The sequence below is a fragment of the Mchenga conophoros genome, linkage group LG5, assembly GCF_057382185.1.
Source record: "Mchenga conophoros isolate Kocher_MC1m ecotype Shallow Benthic linkage group LG5, M_conophoros_male_GT1.1, whole genome shotgun sequence".
Lineage (NCBI taxonomy): Eukaryota > Metazoa > Chordata > Actinopteri > Cichliformes > Cichlidae > Mchenga > Mchenga conophoros.
This window is the reverse complement of record NC_140530.1, coordinates 40,337,078-40,363,971: the sequence shown is the minus strand read 5'-3', so window position 1 is coordinate 40,363,971 and position 26,894 is coordinate 40,337,078. Positions and strand designations below refer to the sequence as shown.

General features: G+C 48.5%; 1 protein-coding gene across 2 annotated transcripts in view; it reads left to right on the top strand.

The window, feature by feature from the left end:
• The first annotated feature begins 170 nt into the window (after positions 1 to 170).
• Positions 171 to 26,894, top strand: part of pik3c2b (phosphatidylinositol-4-phosphate 3-kinase, catalytic subunit type 2 beta) — a 44,683-nt gene continuing 17,959 nt past the window's right edge. For both annotated transcript variants that reach the window (XM_085275355.1, XM_085275354.1), the window contains exons 1-19: positions 171 to 448; positions 3,746 to 4,639; positions 6,257 to 6,357; positions 6,447 to 6,607; positions 7,016 to 7,136; positions 10,331 to 10,442; positions 10,549 to 10,628; positions 10,728 to 10,791; positions 10,990 to 11,136; positions 11,220 to 11,253; positions 13,338 to 13,533; positions 14,124 to 14,246; positions 14,534 to 14,701; positions 18,314 to 18,428; positions 18,690 to 18,832; positions 21,264 to 21,452; positions 21,633 to 21,726; positions 21,799 to 21,893; positions 21,975 to 22,155. In XM_085275355.1, the coding sequence (XP_085131481.1) occupies positions 3,830 to 4,639; positions 6,257 to 6,357; positions 6,447 to 6,607; positions 7,016 to 7,136; positions 10,331 to 10,442; positions 10,549 to 10,628; positions 10,728 to 10,791; positions 10,990 to 11,136; positions 11,220 to 11,253; positions 13,338 to 13,533; positions 14,124 to 14,246; positions 14,534 to 14,701; positions 18,314 to 18,428; positions 18,690 to 18,832; positions 21,264 to 21,452; positions 21,633 to 21,726; positions 21,799 to 21,893; positions 21,975 to 22,155 (2,934 nt within the window). In that variant the 5' untranslated portion in view covers positions 171 to 448; positions 3,746 to 3,829. The remainder of the gene's footprint in view (positions 449 to 3,745; positions 4,640 to 6,256; positions 6,358 to 6,446; positions 6,608 to 7,015; positions 7,137 to 10,330; positions 10,443 to 10,548; positions 10,629 to 10,727; positions 10,792 to 10,989; positions 11,137 to 11,219; positions 11,254 to 13,337; positions 13,534 to 14,123; positions 14,247 to 14,533; positions 14,702 to 18,313; positions 18,429 to 18,689; positions 18,833 to 21,263; positions 21,453 to 21,632; positions 21,727 to 21,798; positions 21,894 to 21,974; positions 22,156 to 26,894) is intronic.

Sequence of the window (26,894 nt, the reverse complement as noted above, 5' to 3'; positions counted from 1 at the left end):
TTTTTCACAGCATGTGAACAAGGGATTTTTGTTCATTAAAATATTACGTGTCATAGCTCAGTGGGCTACATACTGAACTCAGGCTGAGGGGCCTGGACCCCCGGGAGTCGTCCGCTGCAGTTATTGAATGATGTGACGTCATCTCCGCTTTATTTTGGAAAGGTTTGGAAAGAGTGGTGCTCTCTGCGGCTTGACTGCGCAGGTCCGCAGCTGGCGGCAGAGACAGACGCAGAGTTCGTCGTTCCCGGCTGGAGCACCGCCGGAGCCGCCTGCTTTGTTCGCCACAGGCTGAGCGCGCGGAGCCGGTGCTTCCAGTGCTTAGAGGAAACCTCCGTAGTTGCGAGCGCAGAGCGTTAATCTGCCGGGAGACCCGGCGGAGGGACCGGTGTGATTTGTGGGACGGTACACGGTGTAAAATGGCTCCCGGGCACCGCGAGCACCGACTCAGGTAAGAGTCCGCACCTGCCGCCGCACTGCTAACGGCTCTGACGCACTTGTGTCCGGAGGGCGGGGGGTGGCTGTGGCCGCGGCCGGTCCCTTTGCTTCACCGGACGTCTTTCTTCGGAGAGGAGCTTCAACCAAACTCTGTTGGAAAACCTCCATAAATAAGCCGATTCTCGTCCTTGTGGACCTGGGCTGCTTTTGGGCCCTGACCCGGGATCTGTGTTCGGGTTTGGGTCATTCGGCCTGTGTTTGGTCCGCGTGGGTGGTCGCTGTAGTCGGAGGTTGGTGTTTACCACTAAGAATCAGAGCGGGTGCTCGCCACCGCCCTCCGCGGCGCGATGTGGGTGGAAACCCCCCCCAAAGCCCCCATCAGATAAGATAAGATAGAACTTTATTAATCCCTCGGGTGGGTTCCTCTGGGAAATTCGACTTCCAAAAAAAAGCACAGCAACGACCGATCAGCAGAGGCCCGGCGTGTTTACAGGGGCCCGCAGGCTGCAGGTGACCGGATGTTACTGACGGCGCCGCAGTACTGCGCGGGTCCGAGCCCCTCGCTGGGAAAGATGTTAAAACGCGTGTATTTTGAATGGAGTTTGGTAGGACTCGCTGTAACTGTGCATCTGCTGCTCAGATGTTTGGACTCATTACAGTCAGCGCCGCTGTCATCACACCTGCCACCTGTTTTCCGCTGAGTCTGCGCAGTTTGTCCGCTAGCAAAGTAACAGGTTCAGGGTCCGCTATGACGTCACCCACACCTCTCTTACAGTTATGATTAACTTGAACTAAAGTGTGTATTTTCACAGTTGATGGGCTCGTGTTTCTGTGCAGCAAACGCTTTCACAGTTGCAAACAAAAATATGTGGCTATGACGTCATTACCGGGGCAGGCCTGTAACTGGTGAAACCTGTTCTGTTTACAGCAAACATCGATAAAGAAACCGGATAAGACGTATAAATATAAGTAGTCTTGATCCACCTGATTGAGCATTGATTAATGATTCATGGTTTCGTCACACTTGTTGCTTAGAGCCTTGAACCTGTGAGGTCAACACTGTCATCTGCTCTTTTTTTTTTTTTTTTTTTAATTCCTCTTAAATGGCCTGTATTTGTATAGCACTTTCACTCGTCCCTAAGGACCCCAAAGTGCTTTACTGCGCCCATCCACACACAGGTGATGGCAGCTACATTGTAGCCACAGCCACCCTGGGGCGCACTGACAGAGGCGAGGCTGCCGGACTCTGACCACCACCAGTAGGCAACGGGTGAAGTGTCTTGCCCAAGGACACAACGACCGAGACTGTCAGAGCCGGGGCTCGAACCGGCAACCTTCCGATTACAAGACGACCTCCCAACTCTTGAGCCACGATCGCCCCACAATCTTATTTTTATTCTGTAACAAAACTTTAATACAGCTTTTAGAATGAGGAGATTATGTATGGAGAGCAAACCGTATCAGGCTGTGCTCAGTCATCCAGGTGAGGAAGCCCTAAAAAGTTGATTCTGTTCATCCGGACGTTTTCAGTGAAGCGTTTCATCATCATCAGGTGACTTCTTCAGTCAGCGACAAGTGTGAAAACCTGCGCTCAGAGCCCCTCGCCGACGAGGTGACCGCCTTGGTGAGGAGGAGCAGCGGCCTCCTTGCCCCATCTCTGGGAGAGCCCACCCACCCTTCAGCAAAGGTCATATCCACCGTCTCGCTTCTTCACCTTCAGAGTAACCAGCAATAAATTCAGCCTTAGATTAATCGCGTGTTATCACACATTTCTGTAGCAACGTCAGGGCTGTGACTCCGCCTGGTGACAGGTGGCTGCATAACATGTAGGGCACACTTAGGTTAAAGCGTGCGTGTGGTCCGGACGAGTCGCACGCGTCTGCAGTCACAGTTCACGATTTAACGTGCTGACGACACTCGCACAGGCCGTGATGAAGACGAGCTGTGACGACAGATGAGATGAAGACGACGTCAGTTTATAACGCTGACTCTGAACTAACGAGCAGGTGAAACATGTCAGCGACTGTGTTCGTTTATTCTTTTTAGTCTAACCGAGAAAAAGGAAAAAACAGGAACTGCGTTCAGTTTCATCTTCAGCTGATCGGCACACGTCTGAACTTTATTACCTGTGACGAATCAGCAGCTTTTATCTCACCTGCTGGCGCCCACAGAAGGTACAAAAGTCCACCTGAGCACGCACACAGAGGCACCTTTACCTGGAGCCGGTCTCATAGCACAGGCTACAGATTTCAGCCGCTCCTCACTGACGAGCTGACGTCACAGATCAGATTGTTTAATCCCAGATAACCCGGATGTTTTTGTCCCACAGAAGACGAAACGAATCAGATCTGCAGCCAGGCTCTGATTCAGTTGCTGATGTCACGCGGCATCAGCGACGCACGCCATGTGACGCGTCTGCCGGTCTTGAACGTCTCGATTTCTGCAGCCGGGTCGGAGACACCCGTGTGCAATTGTCTTGGTTTTTCTCATTTTAATTATGCTCCAGGTACGCAAACACTGCGGCTCTTTGTCAGCTCGTGCGTTGATTTCAGGGGGAGGAGCCTGGAAGTCAGAAACAGTCAGCAGCAGGCGCACTGAGCATCCTGGACGAGTTCAGGTGTGTGCAGCCAATCAGCTCGTCAGCGATGATGAGCGTCTCCCATCAGCCAGCCTCAGAGCCGCGTGGCTACAGACACACTTTAAATCTGAGTGATTGTCAGTTAGCAGAGGGGGCGGGGCTGAGGTGGCGATGAAAGCTGCTTTCATTAATCGTTATCAAGACTGAACAATTATCAAAAATACATTTATATTTAACTTATTGATCGATTATCAAAAATGAGAATTTAATCAGTCATTTCTCTGATTAATGTCAGTTATTGATCATCCTGCTGACCCCCACACACACAAAAGCTCACTGATGAATATTGATTATTATTGATTACCTGTCAGTTCTGCTGGAGCTGGTCCAGTTTTTAAATCATTGACTTTCAGTCAGTTTGATAAAATGATGATGCGCAGGGACTTCCTGCTGTAGCGCGATATTTATCTGGCCTCAGCCAAAAGGCTGATTGGGGACTTTCACCGCCGAGCGGGCGGTGGCGCAGACACCCGACTTTGTCATCACGAAGTAAGGTTTTCAAATGAATTCCGTAGCTGCAGCTGTTCTTGTTATGTTTATGAGCGTAAACCAGATTAATGCTGCGAAAGACGACATATTTTCACCTTAACTTCCTGTTATTCCTTCAGAATAAAGCTCCAGGGTGAAGCGTTGTAGCTTTGGCTGACCACCTCTTTGTCTCTCTATCCTCAGCTGATCAGCAGCTCCATGTGACGTCACTGCTTCTTCCAGCAGCGCTTCAACCGAGCTCTTCCTCCTCCTCTGCTACGAGGTGGCATGTCGGCGGCTCAGACCCAGAAGGAGAGCAGCGAGGCGGGCTGGGGCTGCCTGGAGGCTCTGGGTCTCAGTCAGAAGGAGATCGTCCTGGCTGAGGCCCTGCAGATGGAGTACGATGCCCTGTCCAAACTCAGACAGGACAAGAGCGGAACGGGACCCAGCCAGACCGGCTCCAAGACCCCCAATCCCTCCATCGAGCGCCACCAGTCCACACCTTCCCCGCCAGGAGGAAACCTGCTGATGGGCCTTTCCGGGTCCGAATCCTCCCTGAACCAAGCGGGAGGGTCCCAGTCTCCACAGTCCGCCCCAGCCAGGGCCCTCCCCCCTCAGGGCGGCTACGTCAAGGAGTCCCCATACATCCTGGACAGTTCTGAAGTCTGCAAGTTCAGGGACGCTTCTGTGCCCAGCCTTGGGGACTCTCCCGGATCCAGTTCAGGGTTTCTGCCAAAGGGTTTTCCCGCTCTTCCAGATGACACACCCCCCGCCATCCCACCAAGAAACCCCATCCCGCCACTGGCAGTGTCCGAGAACCCCTTCCTGCCCCCCCGACCCTCCACCGTGCCGCGGGACGTGAACCTGTTCATGCCCAACGTGGATCGGCCCAAAGTGACCTCCGGAGACCTGAACTATGACACCATCAACGACTCGCTGTCCCGACTAAATGACAGCTGGCAAGGTCGGAGGGCCAACGGCGACCAATCAGGCAAGCCCGTGGCCCGCAGCAAGACGCTCCCCCCTCAGGTGCCTCCCAGGACGTACGTAGCTGTTCCCAAGAGCAACAAGAACCAGCGTCCGGTCTCTGCAGACCCGGTAAGCCCCTCTGAGGTCGTGCGTCAGCTGTTTGTGTTGAGCTGTACTCTGATTGGCCACTTAAACAATTTCTTTCTGATTGCATTTCTAACACTGTTGAATACTGCAGTGTGTGATTATAAGCAGCATCTCTGTCTCTGAAGAGCTGCTTCTTCTGTAACGAGGGTCCCGCTGCACCCTTGGTGTCACTATGTTTCCACATGAATCAAACTCGAGCTGAACTGAAGCACACAGCCAGTTCAGCTGAGATGAATCCCAATACGTATCTCGAGTTCATCAGAACCGATCAGTTTAATTAACTCGCAGAAAAGTCAACAAAGCCACCAGCAGCTAATAAGTCAGGGGTGGATTCTGATGGGCTTCACCTGGACCTTTGTCACTTGGTTCTTAACACTCTCTGAAGGCCAGGTTAGATTGTGGCTGAGTGTGTCTCTCCTGATGTCAGCAGACCCCACCTGGATCATGTTTGGTCCAGGTGGGGTCCTTAAATTGTTCTGCTTTTGTTGTTGATCTGGTTTTGAAGATGATCTGGTCCTCAGCAGATCGTAGAGTTATTCAGATACAACCTGAGATGATGTGAAACACAGGACATCATTATTTATGCGCAGCTCTCTGAGCTCTGCAGCAGCTCGTTCTGTTGGAGATTTGCTGCCGTGCTCGCCGACCTGTCGACGGCCTGGTTTGGTCCAAGCTTCAGCTGTGATGACCTCAGATTTGAATACAGAGGAGTCACCGGTGCACTCGGGTCTTCCTTCTCTCTGCTGTTTGTTCTGGTGCTTTGTGGGCAGTTTGGGGTGAGTTTGATTGGTTCGCACTCAGGAAGACGTGGCACCGTGCAGACACACCTGATCTGCAAAACCTCGTAGAGCTGCTTGCACTGCTGATCAGTAGATCAATATACGTGATTGTCGGCACCCAGCTGCTGCTCTGAGCTCTGTTAGGTTAGAGCTGCAGACAGACGGCGGCTAAAATGTTGGCGCTGACGGTAGCCAACATGAATCTGAGTGCGACAGCAGAAAACAGGAAGTGTTCGTCTTTGAGGGGCGTTAATCGCCTCCTTCGTGTTTCTGAGAGCAGGAAGCTGAATTTACATCATTGTCGATGTGTTTGTGTTCAGACACGCTGCAGCTGTGCAGCGGCTTCATTTAGAAAAAACACCCCCGCGCTCAGAGTTGTGTCACTTCCTGTCAGAAGTCCTGACAGGAAGTCCAGGTTTTCAGATGGTTTCTGGAGAAGTGCTGCGGTTTGATTCCCAGCCCTTCGCATGGAACCCAGTCAGACCAGTTCCACCAGCTGTAACTTGAAACCAGATTGGCAGGCGGCGTCCTGACACGCTTCCTTCGCCGCGCTTGGACGTGCTCAGACTGACGCTTCAGTTTCAGCATTTTTATTTCCCTCAAAACACGAACTCATCACCACATTCTTCCTCCTCCTCCTCTTCCTCCTTCTTCTTTTTCTGCAGCCTCAATTTCATTTCCTGCCTCAGACGTTTTTTCAATGTTTAAATGAAACGTAAAACAATCCCCACCACGCTTTAATGTCGACCACACACACACACACACACTCTGAACTGTGTGTGTGAGAGTCTCTGATTGGCTGTCTTTGCGTGTCCTGCAGGTGTCGCTGGGCGCTAGGATGAACGGTTTCGGGTACGAGCTCTTCCAGGTGTCGGAGGAGCGTGACGAGGAGGTGGCAGCGTTCTGCCACACGCTGGATGTGTGAGTAGCCTGTTGCCGTGACGATCACATTCAGTCTCTCCCTTGCAGGCGTCTCCACCTGCTGCCCTCTCACCTGTCTTTGCCCTCAGGCTGCGCTCGGCGTACCCGTGCTGTGACCGCTCAAAGAACGCCGGCTTTGTGTGGTCGCCCTCCGTCGGCCACGAAGAGCTCCATCAGGGCCTGGGGGTCAGTGTGAAGGTGACGGTCATCAGTGAGCACTTCAGAGAGCCGCTCACCTTTACCTGTGACAGTAAGACGTCTGGTTTTTCCGTGAGGATAGAAATGTCTGACTGAAAACGTTAGCTTCGTATGAATATGCAATACCCAAACGCGACCGGCGCGCTGGCTGCCATCTTGCTTTTTAAAATTCATCTGGGACACGCCATTATTTCCCCGGAGGGTCAGTCAGGTCAGCTCAGGGGTTAAAGGTCAGGAGAGCAAACAGAACAGCACTGACCCTTCAAAAGTCTGCCAGTGCAGTTTAAAGGAATTCAGTCAGTTTGTCCTCTTAAAGTCAGTTTTATGTCCAAGAAACGCTAAATTATGCTGTGATGTTATTTTACCCTGAAAGGACCTGCTGATGGCATCCAGCTGTGCGTGCGTGTGTAGAGTTATACTTCACCTGTTTATAATACTGCAGCGTGTGTGTGTGTCCGAGGTTCGTCCACCGTGGACCTGCTCATCTACCAGACTCTGTGCTACGCTCAGGACGACCTCGACCATGTGAACGTGGACGACTACCTGCTGAAGGTCTGCGGACATGACGAGTTCCTCCACAAGTAAGAACCTCAGAACCTCGGGGTCTCCGAGCCGTGCCTGAACTCAGCATCTCTGTAGGGGAGCGTCCTCTTCCAGCTGATCTGTGGTCTGTGGTTCAGACATAATAACAGAGAGCAGAGCTGTGGTTGCTGTTACACCAGCAGCAGTAATGACCGCACGCACGCACGCACGCACGCACGCACGCACGCACGCACAGTGCTCCAGCTCTGGGTTCACACACCAACGACGTCCTTGCTGTTTTAGGCGGTGTGTCTGTTTGCCTGTACAAATCCCCACAGCAGGGGGGTGTGTGTGTGTGTGTGTGTGTGTGTGTGTGTGTGTGTGTGTGTGTGTGTGAGAGTGAGAGAGAGATATCCTGGCGGAGCCTGGCTGGACTTCCTGTGGTGGAACAATGAGTGTTTATCACTTGTGAACAGCTGTCGGTCCGCCTGGCGCTCTGCTGGCTGTCGGTGTCTTTACGGCGTCACGTGTCCTGAAGTCTTTGAGACAGCCCGTTCGTCATGTTTCAGTACACTCAACATGCTTCACACAGACGTGTGTTGGTTTATAAGGACTAAGGCTGCAGTGCTGTAACTGACCTCAGGTCAGCAGACTGAGATATGATTGTGGGACAGTTTAAGATGTGCAGCTGATTACCTGAGAGGTGTGCTGGGTTCTTAACAGTGAGAGCTTTGTAATCTGAGCCAATGAAGTGCGTTCAGTACTGGTGTGACGTGCTCATATGTGCATGAAGCTCTGCTGCTGCTGATCTGGAGTGTGCTGTACGGACAGTTCCACATAGCGCAGGGCGATATGGCCAAAAATATTTATCACGATATACGTTTGAAAATTTGCGATAACGATATAACTGACGATATAACTGACACGAGACAAAATACTTTACAACTCCTCAACTTTATTAGTGCAAAAAACCATCAATGTATTTCCACTTCAACAAGCAGCTGTTTTTTATCTGCATTAAAGTTATATAAACATTTAACAGTGCAAATGCAAATTCCTCGCTGACAGTTTAACCAAAAGGCATTTCAGTGGAAACTGGCCGACACATCCTCAGCATAACCATGTATAACATCCACAGAACTTAAAGAGGTTATACACACACAACACGGTAACATTATGCTGAAGCACAACACATATCACTCCGCGAGGCTCCGCCTACGATAGCCGTAACGCTCCGACAATCCATCAAGCGGTGCGGCTTCGTAGCTCAGCAAAGTCGTACTGAAACATCTGACAGATTTTCGAGCGCCGTGCACATAAAATCGTTTCGAGGTCAGTAAACACAACCAGGGTTCATACATAAGGCACACGGGATTATAAGGGGCTCTGTCGACTTTCAGACAAATCAAAGGATGATTTTAAGTGCGCCGTATTTTCCAAACAACACGGTAATAACGGCGGCCCGCTAGCATGCGCTACCAGAAATAGTGCTTTGTTGTGAATCTGACGGACGAAAGCTAAACCAGTTCCACACCAGTGAAGCTGCAGCGTTTTTACAAACCAGTTCAGGTTCATCGTTTCATTCAACGATCCGCTCTCGCTCTTCTCGTTCTGCGTCACCGCCATGATTTGTCCACCATGTGCGTATGAAAACAAAGGCACTGCGCATGTGCGTTTTACCCATATTCTATCGCCATGTTTCATTTTCTTATCGTTGCCCAACATTACACTGTGAACGGTATGATATGGCCCAGTTTCAGATATGAATACGTTTGTCGATGTGATTTTTCAGACCTGAGATCAGAGATATGTTCGAGCAAATATTTCTGTCTCGTCTGTTCAGTTTGGGACATGCACCATTAACACCCGTCGAGCAGCAGTGAGTACAGCTGTGTGTCGTCTGCATAGAATGGTATATCATGGAGCATGCACAGGTGACCCAGCGATGGCCCGAGGGCTGAAACTTCGACCCTCTGGGGCGTTTTCACACCTTCTTCCTGTGGTTTGGTTTGTTGTCACACAGAGAAAAATCCAAGTGAACTTCAAGCAAACCACATCAGTGTTCAGTCCGCTCATTGGCCAGGTGTGTCTGGGGACGGGACCAGCACAAGTAAACACAGGAACAAGGTGTGTGGGAGAAACCTGAGAAGTTGGGTTGTTTCCCGACTTGCTGCTAGCCTGTAATCAAATCAAATCACTTTTATTGTCACATCACATGTGCAGGCACACTGGCACAGCACATGTGAGTGAAATTCTTGTGTGCGAGCCCCACAAGCAACAGAGATGTGCAAACACAACAACACAAACGAGCAAAATACAAGAATGGCCAACCTGAAACTAATAAATATATGTACAATATATAATAGTGTATGCATTTCTGGATGTGTATACTAAATATTTTCCTACGTGTGTGTGTGTGTGTGTGTGTGTGTATATACACATTTTTACAAATTAAATAGTAAAAATAAATAAAATAATAATAATAATAATAATAATAATAATAATAATAAAATATATAAAATATACAGAGTTGAATATGTGCAAAACAGTGGCGTTACTGTACAGTGTGGAGTGCATAATGTTAAAGTTCCAGTAGTGAAGCTGAGGTGTCTATGACATGTTCAGCAGTCTGATGGCCTGGTGGAAGAAGCTGTCTCTCAGTCTGCTGGTACGGGACCGGATGCTGCAGAACCTCCTTCCTGATGGAAGCAGTCTGAACAGTTTATGGCTGGGGTGACTGGAGTCCTTGATGATCCTCCCCGCTTTCCTCAGGCAGCGCTTCCTGTAGATGTCTTGGAGGGAGGGAAGCTCACCTCCAATTATCCAATTATTGTACAGACCTGTGCAGGGTGAGAATACAAAAACACGTGGCTACGGGACCTCTTTTAGCTCCAGCTTGTGACGTGTTCCTGGTAGTTGGTTCAGGTCGGGTCACGTTCGCACCATGAGTGAACCGCTCGTTTTGCTCTGCAGCCGAGTGTGGTTACTGTGTTCATGCCTGCACCGCACCGAGGGGGATCGAACCAGAGCTTGATTTAAACAGACTAAACGCTGCAGGTGTTAAACTCCCTCAGATACGATGAGAGCCAGTCACCTCACCTGTTAAACCGGCTGGGTCTAAAGTCTGTGAAGCTTCAGAAATCCACTTAGTGAGTGGATTTTTCCAGCTGCTTTTATTGTGGAGGGGTTCTTAGAGGAAGCAGTATTGTGCCCTGTGTGTGTCTGACTGTGTGTGTCTTTCTGTGCGTCTCAGCGCGCAGACTCTGGGTGGGCTCGAGTTCGTTCAGCAGTGTCTGAAGTTCGACTGGGATGTCCGGCTGTGCCTCGTCAAGAGATCGTCCATCAGCATCGAGCTGGCCCGCACGGTACACGTAAACACACTCCCTCACACACACAGCATATAAACCAGGGTGTGACCCGGTCACCCATCGTCGTCACGCCACTGCATGATTTGAGTCTTTGTTTTTACAGAAAGATGACGATGAGACGGCGTCCACCATGAACCACAGCATCCTGCTGCAGGAGCGTCCAATCAAACAGACAGTCACCAGGTGAGGGGTGGAGCTCGCAGCTCGCAGAGGCACTCTGATTTCCTCCAACAGCTGATCAATCAATCACCGATTTACTGATAACATCTGTCTGTCGATCAGGGAGGCTCTGACCCTGCTGCTCGACACATTTCACAACGAGGCCGAGTCCTTCCTGCTGTCAGAGGTGACACACACACACACACACACACACTGATGTGTGGCGCTGCGCTCCGTCTTGTGTTCACGTTGATGAGGTTTGAGTTCATGAATGTGAAGGGGCGGAGCTTAAACTGAATCCGGACTATCAGAGATTTCATGAAAACATAAAGTCAGACTCTGAGCTGCTCGCTGAGCCTCCTCCTCTGTCCTGTCGTCTGTGAAGGTGGAGCTGCCTCTGCATGTGGAGCGCCTCGTCCAATCCGTGAAGGCGCTCTGCAGCTCGTTGGCTGCCGTGGAGACGCCCGACGTGACCTCGGCCCTTAACCAGCTCCCAGCGTGCCCTTGTCGCCTGCAGCCCAAAGTCCTGAAGGTAAACGTGTGCTTCAGTGAGGCTCAGAGCAGGTGAGGGTGTGAGTTTGTTCACTGACGGGTTACTCTCATCTGTCCTCCCAGGATGCATCAGTGCTGGCTGTCAGGGAGAACAGAGGTACGTACTAACAGGAAGCTCTGACTGCTGTGAAACGCTGTAAAAGCAGCCTCGGGAACACTAAGAGGATGCACTGGGGGGGCACCAAGCTTTGGAGGGTAATGTAGTGACTAATGTGAGTCTGTTGGCCCCAACCAACCAATCTGGTGACGTCACATCTCCGTACTGACAGAAAATGGCGCCGAACTTGTTTTTTAAACTTGAAGCTCTTGTTTCTTAAATCCAGCCTGACGGAGTTACACCTGTGTCAGTGTCTGAGAGCAGGGCTCAGCGTCAAGTCCTGGACAAACTGACAAAACACTTCAAAGACATGACAGAAACAAAGAAACTAAAAGTTAAAGATGTGCCTTCAGGCAGGTTTTAAAGCTGTCGAGTGTTGCAGAGGTCCGAAAAGCCTGGAGCTGAAGGAAGACCATTTCCTCCAGGACTTTGGACACCAAAGGGAGTTACAGATGAGTCTTTTTTGAGAACTGGCTGCACTGTGGCATGTTTGAAATCAGCTGGAGCTGTTCCTGTTAGAAGGGAGGTGTTAATAATGGATGGCACGCTTGGTGCAAGAGTGTCAACGAGTTCTTTGAAAAGGCGAGTGCGGATAATGTCGAGGTGAGACACGGAGGGCTTAAGACGGGAAACTACTTCAGCCAGAGCGCCCAGAGAAACGGGCTCAAAGTGATTGAACACAGGGGAACAGGAGGATCGTAAGCTGGAAGCATGCGAGTCCTGACAGCAGCAACGGTTTTCAGATAGCTGGAGACTCTGGAAACTGTGTGACGGGTTAATAACTGAATCAATGGTGAAATACGACTCGGGTCTGTGGCTGTTATTAGAGATGATGTCTGATAAATCACACGAGTTTTGTGGGGCAGCAAACATGGATGTTAAAATCCCCAAGAACTTGACCCCAGATAACAAGTCTAGAATAAAACCATTTGTTAAACTGGGGAGAACAATAAACAAGTGCACACAGCACAGGAGAATACAGATCCATCAAAGTAGTGATAACTCAGAACTACCATACATATCAGTGGCTTTAAATTTCACACCAGTGTGTGAATGGGTGGATGACTGGATATGCAAAGCGCTTTGGGGTCCTTAGGGACTAGTAAAGCGCTATATAAATACAGGCCATTTACCATTTACCATTTAAAAATGGATGCAAGACCTCCGCCATGACCAGTTAGCCACAGAGATTTGCAAAAATGACCGAAGCGATGAGTTCTGAAAAAGGGCTTAACTCACCAGAATCAAGGTTCAGTCGAGAATAAAACGCCAAGTCCAGGGAGGAGAAGAACCCACGAGGGAGCTGCTAACCAGCAATCAGGTGTGAGTACGAGGAAACCTAATCAAGACCGGGGACGGGTGGGAAGGGCGGAGATTCCAGGGAACCACCTCTACGGGGGGAGATGCGAAATGCCGTGAAGGTGGTTCATTAGCTGAGAGGAACCCAAATCGACCGGCAAAGATCGTCAGAACAGTTTGGAAAAACACCTTCCTGAAGCTACCAGGAAGCGCTATCCACAGAGCCTGGGATGTAGAGGAGTGTTACACACAACGAAGACACAACTTAGTCGAAGTGAACGTTATCAAAATGAGACAAAAGGCCCGGGACAGACTCCATGCTGTAAATTTATGTTTCATGTCCCCTTTAAACAAAACGTCTGAGAAAAGTCCAGCTTCACCCAAACTACCTGCGCTGCAGACCACAAATCCAGCACGGTTTTCTGTTGCAAAGGCCTGCTCTCTTTAAACGTATGGATAAATAATTCGCATTTTTATGTCACTTCATTGCATTTAATTCATTTCTTTAATACATTTAATTTTTTTACATTTTTGTTGGGGTCACGCGGGCCTTCCCGTCCCAGGCATCTTCCCCAGCTCTCTGAGGTGTTCCAGCTAGACACCTGACCTCTCCTGGGTGTGCCTCGGGGCGGAGCTGGTTGTAGGGGTAGAGCTGTAACTCCGCCCCCACAGTCACGACACTACCAGAGTGACTTCTTTGAACTGATTCTGTTTAATAAGTGACGATCCCGGTTTGTCTTCCTCTGACGCTCTAATGGTTCGCTGGCTTCTTTGTCGCCTCACAGAGAAAGTGGTGGAGAAGCTGACGGCGGCCATCTTGGATCTAGTGGAGCTGTACTGCAGCACATTTAATGCCAACTTCCACACGACGCCGCAGAGCCACTGCTGCACGGCGCCCATCCAAGAGGCTGGCCTCATCACCAACGTCCTCTCCTTCAACATCTACGCCGCCCACCGCATCCCCATCACGTGGGCTGCCAGGTAAGGAGCTCAAAAGGTACCCGCCCACAGGCTGAAGGGGGGGCGTCCTGTGTCAGTGCTGCAGGTTTAGGAGTCGCACAGTGCCGACTCAGTGGTGCTCACAACCAAACAACACACACACACCAAAGGTGAACTAACGGCAAACAAAAGGAGTGCCTCCGGACTCATGCTGCACCTCAGGGGATCCGAGTTACGTGCATAACCTCCAGGTTTTTTTGGGCATGGTGGTGCTCTCTGAGGATTCTGGGATAGATTTATCTGCTCGTGAAGGAGGTGCTGGGGGGGTCTCCTGTGAGTGCAGCGCCACCTGCAGGTGGAAGAAGCTGAGCGCTTCGTGCTTCCTTTCTTCTTCTCTCATTGTCGTTGATAATTGAGCCTCAATCACATGCAGGTACGCGCAGACGCGCACAAACGCGCAGACGCACACAGACACGCACAGCTTGGGTTGGAGGCGTGTTGACTAAATCACACTTCTATGAAAACATCAGAAATGAAGAAGAATAAAGAAACTCAGGTGGTTCTGTGATTGGGGACAGGTGTGAATATGTGCTGCACAAGTAACTCGCCTGTCCTGCTGTCATTGGTCGCAGTTATGAATGCTTCTTCCTGTCCTGCTCTCTGACTCACGGAGGGGCGGAGCTTTGTGCGCCGCAGCACACCAGCAAGCAGTCGGTCAGCAAATACCTGTTCCACCTGGTGGTCTGGGACCAGAGGTACGTACCTGACCCTTACCTGTCAGAGCCGTGACATCACACGCACGCACACCTGACGGCACAGCAGAGTCACTGCATCACTGAAACTATTCCAGCAGACAGAAGCATCAGACACACCTGCACACACCTTACCTGAGTTTAATAAGATGCTAAAAGTAAGAATTTCCTGTTCTGCAAGTGTGTGTGTTTGTGTGCACGATGTCTTTGATTTTGAATGAATAAACTTTAATCTGTTTGTTTGTTGAGAAAAACGCTAAGCCCCCGCCCCCTCGCCATATCCCCTGCAGGGTGTGTTTCCCCGTGCAGATCAATCAGCTGCCCCGAGAGTCTCAGCTAACGGTGGTGCTGTACGCCAGCCCTCTGCCGCCCCCCGGAGGAGCTGAGGAGAAGGGGAAGCAGCGGCGCAGCATCGAGGCGCTGGGCTGGGTCACCATGCCGCTCTTCAACTTCAGACAGTGAGTCACATGACACTCAGACACCATCCATCCACGCAAACCTCAAACAGGCGGATGAAGAAGAAACTGAATAAGTACTGTCGGATGTTATTCAGCTGTATTCAGGCTTTATGTTTGATGTGATACCCAGGAAAATACTACGATACCATTCTGATAGCATTAAAAGTAACGCAGCATGTGGTCCATTTATCTGAGGTCGGTGCTGGTGCTGCGCCACAAAGTGATGGGCGGTGTTTACACTGTAGTGAATGACATGCTGATCTATAACGTGTGAAATGTTTCTATCGGGTCACTCAGAGAGTGAGGGTTACAGTAATGTAAGAGTGTAGGGTAGAACACAGAGCAGGTACAATAACATGCTCAGAGTTAAAGGCTCCGCCCAGGTTAACGGTTGTGTAACGCTGTAGTACTCAGTATTGTTGAAATCCTTCAAAAAGACCTCAGGGTGGCTCTGTGTTGAGCCACTGGTGAGGGGAGGGGCTGCGCTGAGCCGCTGGTGAAGGGAGGGGCTGCGCTGAGCCGCTGACGAGGGGAGGGGCTGCGCTGAGCCGCTGACGAGGGGAGGGGCTGCGCTGAGCCGCTGACGAGGGGAGGGGCTGCGTTCAGCCGCTGGTGAGCATGTCCTGGTCAAAAATGACTCCAAGGTTCCTCACAGCGTTACTGGAGGCCAAGGTAATGCCATCCAGAGTAAGAGTCTGGTTAGATACCATATTTCTAAGCTTTTCAGGGCCGAGTACAATAACCTCAGTTTGATCTGAATTAAGAAGCAGAAAGTTAGCGGCCATCCAGGTCTTTATGTCTTTAAGACATTCCTGCAGTTTAACTAATTGGTGTGTGTTATCTGGCTTCATGGACAGATAGAGCTGGGTGTCATCTGCATAGCAGTGTAAATGTATGCTATGTTAGGGCTGCTCGATTATGGCAAAAATGATAATCACGATTATTTTCACTGAAATTGAGATCACGATTATTTGACGATATTTATTTAACCCTTTAAGACCTACTATGGAACCAAGTCCACCAGAGCTTATATTATTTTTATTTATTTTTTTTACATGCTGTAGTGCCATTTGTGGGAGCATTTCAAGTTGCTATACATCAATACAACTGTTATAGCCCATATTTTAATAATATGTCTGCATTAAGTCCATAGTAATTACATAAATTGCAAAAAAGTGCAATAAACTACAAAAAAAATTGAAAATCGCTTTTGTTTTGTTTACATATATTTCTACTTGGAGAAATTTAAGAGGTTTATCCCTCAAAACTTTAAATACAATAAAGTTGCAAAAAATAGTTTCCCACCACAGGAAATTTATTTTGAGTGTCTTCATAGTTTTATTTTGGAGATACAGTTTTTATATACTGCAGGAAAAACAAAAAACAATCCTATGATGCAAATTTGCAAAGAAAACAGCATGTGCATCATTTCACTGTGGGAAGTGTTACGAACAGCTGATAGGAACAGCAAAGCGTGTTTCTGGAATATTATGTTTTTGTTCCTGCAAGCGCTTTTTATGCAATTTTTGCAAAGCTATATGTGGAACGAAACCGTGACCGAGGACAAGCTGATGGCATCAGACGTAAGTACAACTCCTCCGGTTTCATATGCAAAACAAATTATTGCGCTAGCTTACACGGTTCTGGTTCTACAGGGATTTAAAAATAGTTACGCAAAACGGAGCGTGCTGCTCTGACCGGCTTTAAAGGGTTAACAATGACTTTAAAAAATAATATAACATAGTGTGCAACACCACTGAAGTTTTTTGTTTTTTTTTTTAAACTCTTTTCAACCAAGGGCAGTCACTCTCCAAATAACTTCTGCTTAGCTTTCCGAGCTTCCCTCGGGTCCTCTTAATCAGCGGTCTCCAACCTTTTTTGCGCCACGGACCGGTTTATGCCCGACAATCCGGTTGTTCAGTCTGACGTCACTAGCCGTGTCTGGACCTAAACTCCGCTGCAGGTCCATATATCAAACGATCACTGTGGCATTACTGAGAGTTGAAAAACTGTCTAAAGTCTTTCATCTTTAATAAAATGATCAGCGTTCTGCTCTACCAGGTGTAACAATTGAGTTTAACATCCAGGCATCCATGAAAACGGAATTTATGACATTTAACGGAGTTAGAAGTTAGCAGGGAGTTAGCTCGCTAGCTTCTATCTAAATACAATATAGCATGTCCTGACTGCGGGGTTTTGGAAACAAATTAAAACGTACAGCTCTGTTATCACTTCCAGCATAAATGAAGACAGAAAACTAAACAGCAGTGACGTTTGTAGGGTTACTAAAGTTTGGCTAGCTGGTATATAATGATGTGCTACGTGACAGCTAGCGACACAGCTATGTTAGCATAATATAAACAAGCTAACTTTTTTTCCACTCGATAAAAGTTAACGTGAGTGTTCTCGGAGCTCTGGAACAAATGTAATCGCATGGCAGGATGCTGTAAAAGGACTAAACTTCAGCCAGGAGAACAACTGAGATAATCCATCCACAATACGAGGTTAGTCATTCATATACTGCTGCATGGGCTGGGCTGTAGTTACATCCTAAGGTTTTAAAAACTGAGCTTAAATAAATGATTAGTGGTAATAAAAGCCGAGGGAGGTCAACAGTGATCGCTGACTGTTTTAGGAGCTTTTTGAGATCAAATAGAAGAAAATACAAAACATTAAACATGTTAACAACACAAAAGCCATATTAAACGCAGACTACTTTAGACCCGGAAGTAGGATTCGTCACGTCATCACTGAACAACCGGATATTTTCACGGACCGGCCTTTAAGGTGTCGTGGATAAATGAGGGAGGGGCTAATAATCGGCTCAGTCATTTTTAATGATCGTTGAAAGCCCAGATCGTAATCGTGATTAAAATTCGATTAATTGAGCAGCCCTATGCTATGTCTTCTAATGATGCTGCCTAAGGGAAGCATGTATAATGTAAACAGAATTGGTCCTAGCACTGAACCCTGTGGAACTCCATAATTAACCTCAGTGTGTGAAGAGGACTCTCCATTTACATGCACAAATTGGAGTCTATTAGATAGATATGATACAAACCACTGCAGTGCAGTACCTGTAATACCTACAGCATGTTCTAATCGCTCTAACAGGATATTATGGTCGACAGTATCGAACGCTGCACTGAGGTCTAGCAGGACAAGCACAGAGATGAGTCCACTGTCAGAGGCCATAAGAAGATCATTTGTAACCTTCACTAAAGCTGTTTCTGTGCTGTGATGAGCTCTGAAACCTGACTGAAACTCTTCAAATAAACCTCTGCAGATGATCTGTTAGCTGTTTGACAACTACTCTTTCAAGGATGTTTGATATAAAGGACAAAATGAAAGCTACGCTTTCCCCTGTGGTGTGTCCATCCTGATTTTTTTTTTTTTTTTTTTTTTTTTTTTTTCCCTCTCTTTTCATTTCATGCTCACAGCTGAACAAACAAATGTTTCCTTCAGTCCTGCAGCTTCCTACACAGGCTTTGTGATGTCATTTCCTCCCAGGAGCAGCTCGCTTCCTCACATTTACCTGAAAGTAAAGTGGAAAGAGAATGGAAACAGATTCTTCATCATCATCATCTTTATTGTGTGTGTGTGTGTGTGTAGCGTGCTGACGTGTGGCAGGAAGTTGCTGGGTCTGTGGCCTTCAACCCCGGGGAGGAGCGGAAACGCCCGAACAAGTTCGCCCAACTTCAGCCAGCCGGACAGCGTCATCCTACAGGTGAGCGCTGCCACAGCTGCTAGCACCTGAATAGTCTGTGACATCACAAACCTGTAGCATTTTGAGCAGTTTCATCAGCTGTTCAGGCGACGTTTTCATTGTCACCAGTCACCAGGATGGGTGATGAAACGTGTCTACTTACCTGTGTACTGGATGCAGGTGTGCCCCTTTCTTTATTTATACACTCAGTTCAGCTGAGGTCAGACCTGCAGGTATCTGAGGCCAAGAGACTAGCATGTGTGTGTCCTTGCTTCCTCTCAGGTGGACTTCCCCACATCATCCTTCGAGGTGCGCTTCAGCACGCCGCCTCCTGCAGACTTCTGCCCTCAATACAACTTCTCCAGACTGGACACCATCAGCCAGATACAGCTGCAGGACGTCCTGCACAAGAAGGCCTTCTTCTGGTCAGACACACACACACACACACACACTCTCTCAAGGGCTGTATCCCAATTCAGGGTCTGCAGCCTATAAGGCTGCATTTTAAGGACGATTACGTCACAGCGACGCAACGAAGGCTGTCCCAATTCAAAGGCTGCTCGAAATGCGGCCCTCAAATGCGTCCTTAATTTCTCCGGATTTGAAGGATGGGTCGGTGTAGCCTTCATGGCCCAACATATCCCAGACTTCATAGTGCGGCAGTGGGTGTGGATGATTTTGTCGAAAAAAACAGCGGACAGCTGAAGCGGAGCGGCCGAAGAGTAAACTTTTAAAAGTAAGTACTGAATATGACGTCACTTATTTATGTGCAAATGTTTAATAATGAAGAACATTAAAACATTACTGTTGGCCACATGTCGGCAAAGTTATGTGACATTAGTGACATTTGTACTAACTTGTTTTAAAGCCTTTAAATATGCGCCGTTCAATAGCTGAGCTTAATCTGACAGAGAATCTGATGATTTCATGGATAATTAAAGTCAGTCATATATCCACAAACACAACAAGCTGAAAGTCAGTGATGCTGCTCGGTTTCCTGAACATCACGGCACAAGCAGGATTCACTGCACTGTTAATGTGAGCTGTGTTATATTGCTGCCTCTGTTCGGTGGTGTCGAGCCAAATGCACTTTAACGTGTGTTTGAACGAGCTGACGGTTCACTCGTTAAGCTGAAAGAAAGATGTTTTAATCACAGCAGTCACACATGTGTCCACTGCACCATCTGGAACTCTTCTTGTTTCGTAATAACACAAACACTAAATCCTGCTTCTCTGTGCTGTTGTGTAGCAGTGTGTACACCTGAGACTGTCACCTGTCTGTCTGTCCTGCACTCTCTCTCTGTTTCTTTCTCTCTGATTGTGGAATAAAAGTATGAACATGTGTTTATAAGTTACACTTGTGTTTGAATCCTGCAGCTTATCACACATTTGATTTCCATGTGTGACGACTGCAAGTGTCCAGAGTGAGGACAGACTGAGGGACCCACTGCTGCACATCATCTGTGAGGCTTTGCAGCCCTGATGATCCACCAGGACAAACTCAGCAGTGTGTGAGGAAGAGGAGGAGGAAGAGCCAGCAGCAGCTGACAGATGGAGAGAATAGACAGACTGTTCCCTGTTTGTGAAGGACTGCTAGGAAAGTTTAACATAATTGTCTGTGCTGAATCAGTCTTATTAGGTAATGTTCAAATAATGTGATCATCCCAGTGTTTCCAGTGTGGGAGAAAGTACTCAGAGTACTCAGGGCCTTCAAGTTACACACTATGAAAGGCAGCAACAAGTTTAATGTTCAGAAACCTAAAGTCTGTATCAGCAGCAGAATGGAGCTAAAAATAAATGTTGGTTTCAGTTCTATGAAGCTTTGAGTATTTTGGATCAGTAGCACTGCTGTGTTTGTTGCATCATGTTGCTGTAACTGTTTATATGCTTTATATATTCTGAGCTAAGTTGATCTATAGTGTTACATCATATTCTATAAGGATGTTATGTGTTTGTAGACTTTCTGCCCAGTTTGACCCATTTAGCAGACGTCAGCCTGTTTAAGGCTCTGATATCTATTCTGTGTGACTTACAGCAGTTATGACATGGTCTGATTTACTCACCCAATAAAGGAATATTTCATATATCAGTCTACTCTTCATTTTATCAGAAACAGTTATCACAGCTCGTACATTTGATTTTTACACATGTATGTAAACATTGAGACAAATTTAGTGATGCCAACATATTAAACGAACAATATTTGACTCATATATAACACATCTATATATACACTGTCACAGATACTCGTCTTTGAGTGAAGATTTAAGGTGACAGGAAATATAAATAACTGCAACTTGAATCTTTGACCCAGAGTTCAAGCTCTGCTGTAATAAATCATAATAATCTGACAATACTATAATATTGGCCATGTTATATTTACATTACCACAGTGAGATGACTTTAGTCGCATGAACAACATCGGCTAATTGTTATTTACTAGCTAATCTTAAACGACTGTTCAGCACAGGAATGAAGCCCAACAACCATGTTTTTACTGTGGCCTCAGCCTCAGATACTCAGCTAATCAAAGTGATGTCTTAAACAAAATTAACTTAAAATCTATTTCTCCTTCATTTCTGTCACACAAAGCTGTATGAAACGTTTCTCGCAGTTAGTATCATGGTTGCTAGGCAACCTGGGCAGCGCGACGGAGGCTAGACCGTCCCATTTCACAAGCCTCTCACTTCCGGCCTCAGTGGTCTTTGAGTACGCGGCCCTTATGGACCGGTAAGGCTGCAGACCCTGAATTGGGATACAGCCATGTTCTGACTGGGATTAGTCCATAAGCATTAAGTTCTGAGGGGCGGGCCATAGTGGCGCTGAGGTGTGGTGAGACTGCAGCTGTGTCTGCAGGTTGACGGTGGAGGACAAGCGTCTGCTGTGGGAGAAGAAGGCCTTCTGTCAGGCTGAGAGCGCCGCGCTGCCTCTGGTTCTGGCCAGCGCCCCCTGCTGGGAGTGGGCGTGTCTGCCAGAAATCTACGCCCTGCTGAGACAGTGGGCCTGCCTGGGTCACCTGGACGCCCTGGGCCTCCTCCATGCCTCGTACGTTCTCTGCTCGTTTCTGTCTCTGCTGGCAATAATGTCTGAAACAGGTCGTGGTGGTGATGGTTTGTTATCGCCTCGTTGATGTAGAACACGGGCAGCTCTGTTCTTCAGGTGTGATGATAACAATAATGAAAAAGTTCTCACCAGCTGAGTGTGACATCATCGCGTGTGCTTCAGGTTCCCAGATCAGGAGCTGAGGAGGACGGCGGTCCAGTGGATGGATTCCATCTCCGACCCAGAGCTGCTGGATTTCCTGCCTCAGCTGGTACAGGTAAGAGGTGGAAGTGCAGCAGCTGGGCAGACCAGTGGGCGTTGATGTCTGTAACCTCTCTCTGTGTCTCAGGCTCTGAAGTACGAGTGTTACCTGGACAGCTCTCTGGTTCGTTTCCTCCTGCGGCGAGCCATCGGGGACATTCGCGTCGCTCACTACCTGTTCTGGTGAGTCCGCCCCCGAGTCCACTTCAGTCACATCTAGCGTCTCTGAGCTCAGCTGCTCATGTCTGTCTGTGTGTGCGTCAGGCTGCTGAAGGATAACCTCCAGGACAGTCAGTTCAGTGCTCGCTATCAGCACCTCCTCGCTGCGCTGCTGTGCTGCGTTGGTCGGGGCCTCCGGGAGGAGTTTGACCGGCAGTGCTGGCTCGTCTCCATCCTCGCCAGGGTGGCTCACAAAGTTCGAGAGGCGACGCCGTCCAGCAGACAGGTAATGACGCCGCCGACGGTCCAGATGACTCGTTCACCGGATCAAAACTAAGATCAAGATTCATGCTGTCGTGTTGGGGGGTCCTGCTGTCCTCTGCTCAGTTTGTGTCAGAGGGCAGAAAGCAAACGTCCGGTGAGGCGTGTTCGTTCACCTGTAACACACCTGTAAAACTGAACCATCGCTCCAGTCTTGAAATGATTTGATTATTTTAAAAAATAAGGCTTTTCAGCTGCTCCCTCATTCACAGTGGATACCAGGTCTCCTCTGACTGTGTAACACCTGCTGAGCCGCCATTACTTATGACATCAGCGTTTGAGGTCATCAACAAAGAGTTCATGTAGAGTGCAGATAGTCCAGCAGGGGGCAGCACAGACTACAGGGTTCGTACGGGTGCTTGAAATCCTTGAAAATGCTTGAATTTTAATGTTGTCTTTTCAAGGTTTGAAAAGTGCTTGAATTTCAGATGTGGTGCTTAAAAGTGCTTGAAAGTGTAGCTGTGTTTCATTCACCACAAATAACTGATTGAATCGTTTTCTGATCAGATAGAGAAATAAAATGAGTCGCAAAATGTGAAAGCAAAATTTCCCCGCCTGGCTGCCTTGCGTCTGTTTCACCGTGTGACCCCGCCCCTCCCTCGGACAATCGGGGATGAGTGCGCTAACATACCTGTAGGTCGCTGTTTTAATGGGTGTTTGATGGAAAACAACAATGGCGGAGTTTGCGCTCTCCAGCATGATAGGTGAGTGCTAGTAAATAATTTTCCAGTACGTGTACGTTACACACGCTATTTTAAAATTAGGATTATTATTTTGCTATCAAACTCGCTGGAGAAATGATTGAAACCATAGGTGGAGCCAGACATTTGAAACACCCGGGGCTTAGCCCTAAAGGGAGTATGCATGTGGGATTTTTATTTTATTTTATTTATTTTTTTTTTTTGGGGGGGGGGTGTTAGAAATGACTGAAAGATTAATTGGCTCTGTTTTGAGTTTTGTTCAAAAAAGAATGACTTCATATAGGGGGAAAAAAAAAAAAAAAAAAAAAAAAAATATATATATATATATATATGCGCGCAGGACACCTTAAACTAGTTTTTTAATTAAGCAGAACAAAGTCGGGGCTGTATCAAGACACGAGGACTAAACCCCAATTCAACCAGACCCAGAACTGATCCTGAATTAAAACAGGACTACAACAGTTCAAAATCAGGACTACTGAGGACTTAACCAAGACAGAACCACAATCAGCACTAGATGATAGCAGCACTGAAAATCATCATAGACCTGCACTACACTTATTTTTTTTAATTGTACCAAAGTACACTATTTAGATTGAGAAAAGTTTATATAATTATTTATCCTCGTTGTGTAAACACGCTGCAAAACTTAGTAAATATAGAATTTGAAAAATAACAAACCTAAAAAGAAACACTAGGTACGAGATGCATGAGGACCTGTGATACGGTGATACTTCTGGTAAACAACCATTAAACTAACATGTGTGTCTCACCTTCTCTCTCTCTCTGTTCTGTCCTCGTTCTCTCTCTCTCTCTCTCTGTTCCTCTCTCTCTCTCTGTTCCTCTCTCTCTCTCTGTTCCTCTCTCTCTCTGTTCCTCTCTCTCTCTCTCTCTCTGTTCCTCTCTCTCTCTCTGTTCCTCTCTCTCTCTCTCTGTTCCTCTCTCTCTCTCTCTCTGTTCCTCTCTCTCTCTCTCTGTTCCTCTCTCTCTCTCTCTCTGTTCCTCTCTCTCTCTCTCTCTGTTCCTCTCTCCCCCTCTCTGTTCCTCTCTCTCTCTGTTCCTCTCTCTCTCTCTGTTCCTCTCTCTCTCTCTGTTCCTCTGTTCCTCTCCCCCTCTCTGTTCCTCTCTCTCTCTCTCTCTGTTCCTCTCTCCCCCTCTCTGTTCCTCTCTCTCTCTGTTCCTCTCTCTCTCTGTTCCTCTCTCTCTCTCTCTGTTCCTCTCTGTCTCTCTCTGTTCCTCTCTCTCTCTGTTCCTCTCTCTCTCTGTTCCTCTCCCCCTCTCTGTTCCTCTCTCTCTCTCTCTGTTCCTCTCTCTCTCTCTCTGTTCCTCTCTCTCTCTGTTCCTCTCTCCCCCTCTCTGTTCCTCTCTCTCTCTGTTCCTCTCTCTCTCTCTGTTCCTCTCTCTCTCTCTGTTCCTCTGTTCCTCTCCCCCTCTCTGTTCCTCTCTCTCTCTCTCTCTGTTCCTCTCTCCCCCTCTCTGTTCCTCTCTCTCTCTGTTCCTCTCTCTCTCTGTTCCTCTCTCCCCCTCTCTGTTCCTCTCTCTCTCTCTCTGTTCCTCTCTCCCCCTCTCTGTTCCTCTCTCTCTCTGTTCCTCTCTCCCCCTCTCTGTTCCTCTCTCTCTCTGTTCCTCTCTCTCTCTGTTCCTCCCTCTCCCTCCCTGTTCCTCTCTCCCCCTCTCTGTTCCTCTCTCTCTCTCTCTGTTCCTCTCTCTCTCTCTGTTCCTCTCTCTCTCTCTCTCTCTGTTTCTCTCTCTCTCTCTCTCTGTTTCTCTCTCTCTCTCTCTCTGTTCCTCTCTCTCTCTGTTCCTCTCTCCCTCTCTCTGTTCCTCTCTCCCCCTCTCTGTTCCTCTCTCTCTCTCTCTGTTCCTCTCTCTCTCTCTGTTCCTCTCTCCCTCTCTCTGTTCCTCTCTCTCTCTCTCTGTTCCTCTCTCCCCCTCTCTGTTCCTCTCTCTCTCTCTCTGTTCCTCTCTCTCTCTCTGTTCCTCTCTCTCTCTCTCTCTCTGTTTCTCTCTCTCTCTCTCTCTGTTTCTCTCTCTCTCTCTCTCTGTTCCTCTCTCCCTCTCTCTGTTCCTCTCTCTCTCTCTCTGTTCCTCTCTCCCCCTCTCTGTTCCTCTCTCTCTCTGTTCCTCTCTCCCCCTCTCTGTTCCTCTCTCTCTCTCTGTTCCTCTCTCTCTCTGTTCCTCTCTCTCTCTGTTCCTCTCTCTCTCTCTCTCTCTCTCTGTTTCTCTCTCTCTCTCTCTCTGTTTCTCTCTCTCTCTCTCTCTGTTCCTCTCTCCCCCTCTCTGTTCCTCTCTCTCTCTCTCTGTTCCTCTCTCCCCCTCTCTGTTCCTCTCTCTCTCTGTTCCTCTCTCTCTCTGTTCCTCTCTCCCCCTCTCTGTTCCTCTCTCTCTCTGTTCCTCTCTCTCTCTGTTCCTCCCTCTCCCTCCCTGTTCCTCTCTCCCCCTCTCTGTTCCTCTCTCTCTCTCTCTGTTCCTCTCTCTCTCTCTGTTCCTCTCTCTCTCTCTCTCTCTCTGTTTCTCTCTCTCTCTCTCTCTGTTCCTCTCTCTCTCTCTGTTCCTCTCTCCCTCTCTCTGTTCCTCTCTCTCTCTCTCTGTTTCTCTCTCTCTCTCTCTCTGTTCCTCTCTCTCTCTCTGTTCCTCTCTCCCTCTCTCTGTTCCTCTCTCTCTCTCTCTGTTCCTCTCTCCCCCTCTCTGTTCCTCTCTCTCTCTGTTCCTCTCTCCCCCTCTCTGTTCCTCTCTCTCTCTCTGTTCCTCTCTCTCTCTGTTCCCTCTCTGTTTCTCTCTCTCTCTCTCTCTGTTCCTCTCTCTCTCTCTGTTCCTCTCTCTCTCTGTTCCTCTCTCCCCCTCTCTGTTCCTCTCTCCCTCTCTCTGTTCCTCTCTCTCTCTCTGTTCCTCTCTCTCTCTCTCTGTTCCTCTCTCTCTCTCTGTTCCTCTCTCTCTCTGTTCCTCTCTCTCTCTGTTCCTCTCTCTCTGTTCCTCTCTCTCTCTCTCTCTGTTCCTCTCTCTCTCTGTTCCTCTCTCTCTCTGTTCCTCTCTCTCTGTTCCTCTCTCTCTCTCTCTCTGTTCCTCTCTCTCTCTCTGTTCCTCTCTCTCTCTCTCTGTTCCTCTCTCCCCCTCTCTGTTCCTCTCTCTCTCTCTCTGTTCCTCTCTCTCTCTCTCTGTTCCTCTCTCTCTCTTTCTTTCTCTGTTCCTCTCTCTCTCTCTGTTCCTCTCTCTCTCTCTCTCTCTCTGTTCCTCTCTCTCTCTGTTCCTCTCTCTCTCTCTGTTCCTCTCTCTCTCTCTGTTCCTCTCTCTCTCTCTCTGTTCCTCTCTCTCTCTCTCTGTTCCTCTCTCTCTCTCTCTGTTCCTCTCTCTCTCTCTCTCTCTGTTCCTCTCTCTCTCTGTTCCTCTCTCCCTCTCTCTGTTCCTCTCTCTCTCTCTGTTCCTCTCTCTCTCTGTTCCTCTCTCTCTCTGTTCCTCTCTCTCTCTCTCTGTTCCTCTCTCTCTCTGTTCCTCTCTCCCTCTCTCTGTTCCTCTCTCTCTCTCTGTTCCTCTCTCTCTCTGTTCCTCTCTCTCTCTGTTCCTCTCTCTCTCTCTGTTCCTCTCTCCCCCTCTCTGTTCCTCTCTCTCTCTCTCTGTTCCTCTCTCTCTCTCTGTTCCTCTCTCTCTCTCTGTTCCTCTCTCCCCCTCTCTGTTCCTCTCCCCCTCTCTGTTCCTCTCTCTCTCTCTGTTCCTCTCTCCCCCTCTCTGTTCCTCTCTCCCTCTCTCTGTTCCTCTCTCTCTCTCTGTTCCCCTCTCCCCCTCTCTGTTCCTCTCTCCCCCTCTCTGTTCCTCTCTCTCTCTCTGTTCCTCTCTCCCTCTCTCTGTTCCTCTCTCTCTCTCTGTTCCTCTCTCCCCCTCTCTGTTCCTCTCTCTCTCTCTCTCTGTTCCTCTCTCCCCCTCTCTGTTCCTCTCTCTCTCTCTGTTCCTCTCTCCCCCTCTCTGTTCCTCTCTCCCCCTCTCTGTTCCTCTCTCCCCCTCTCTGTTC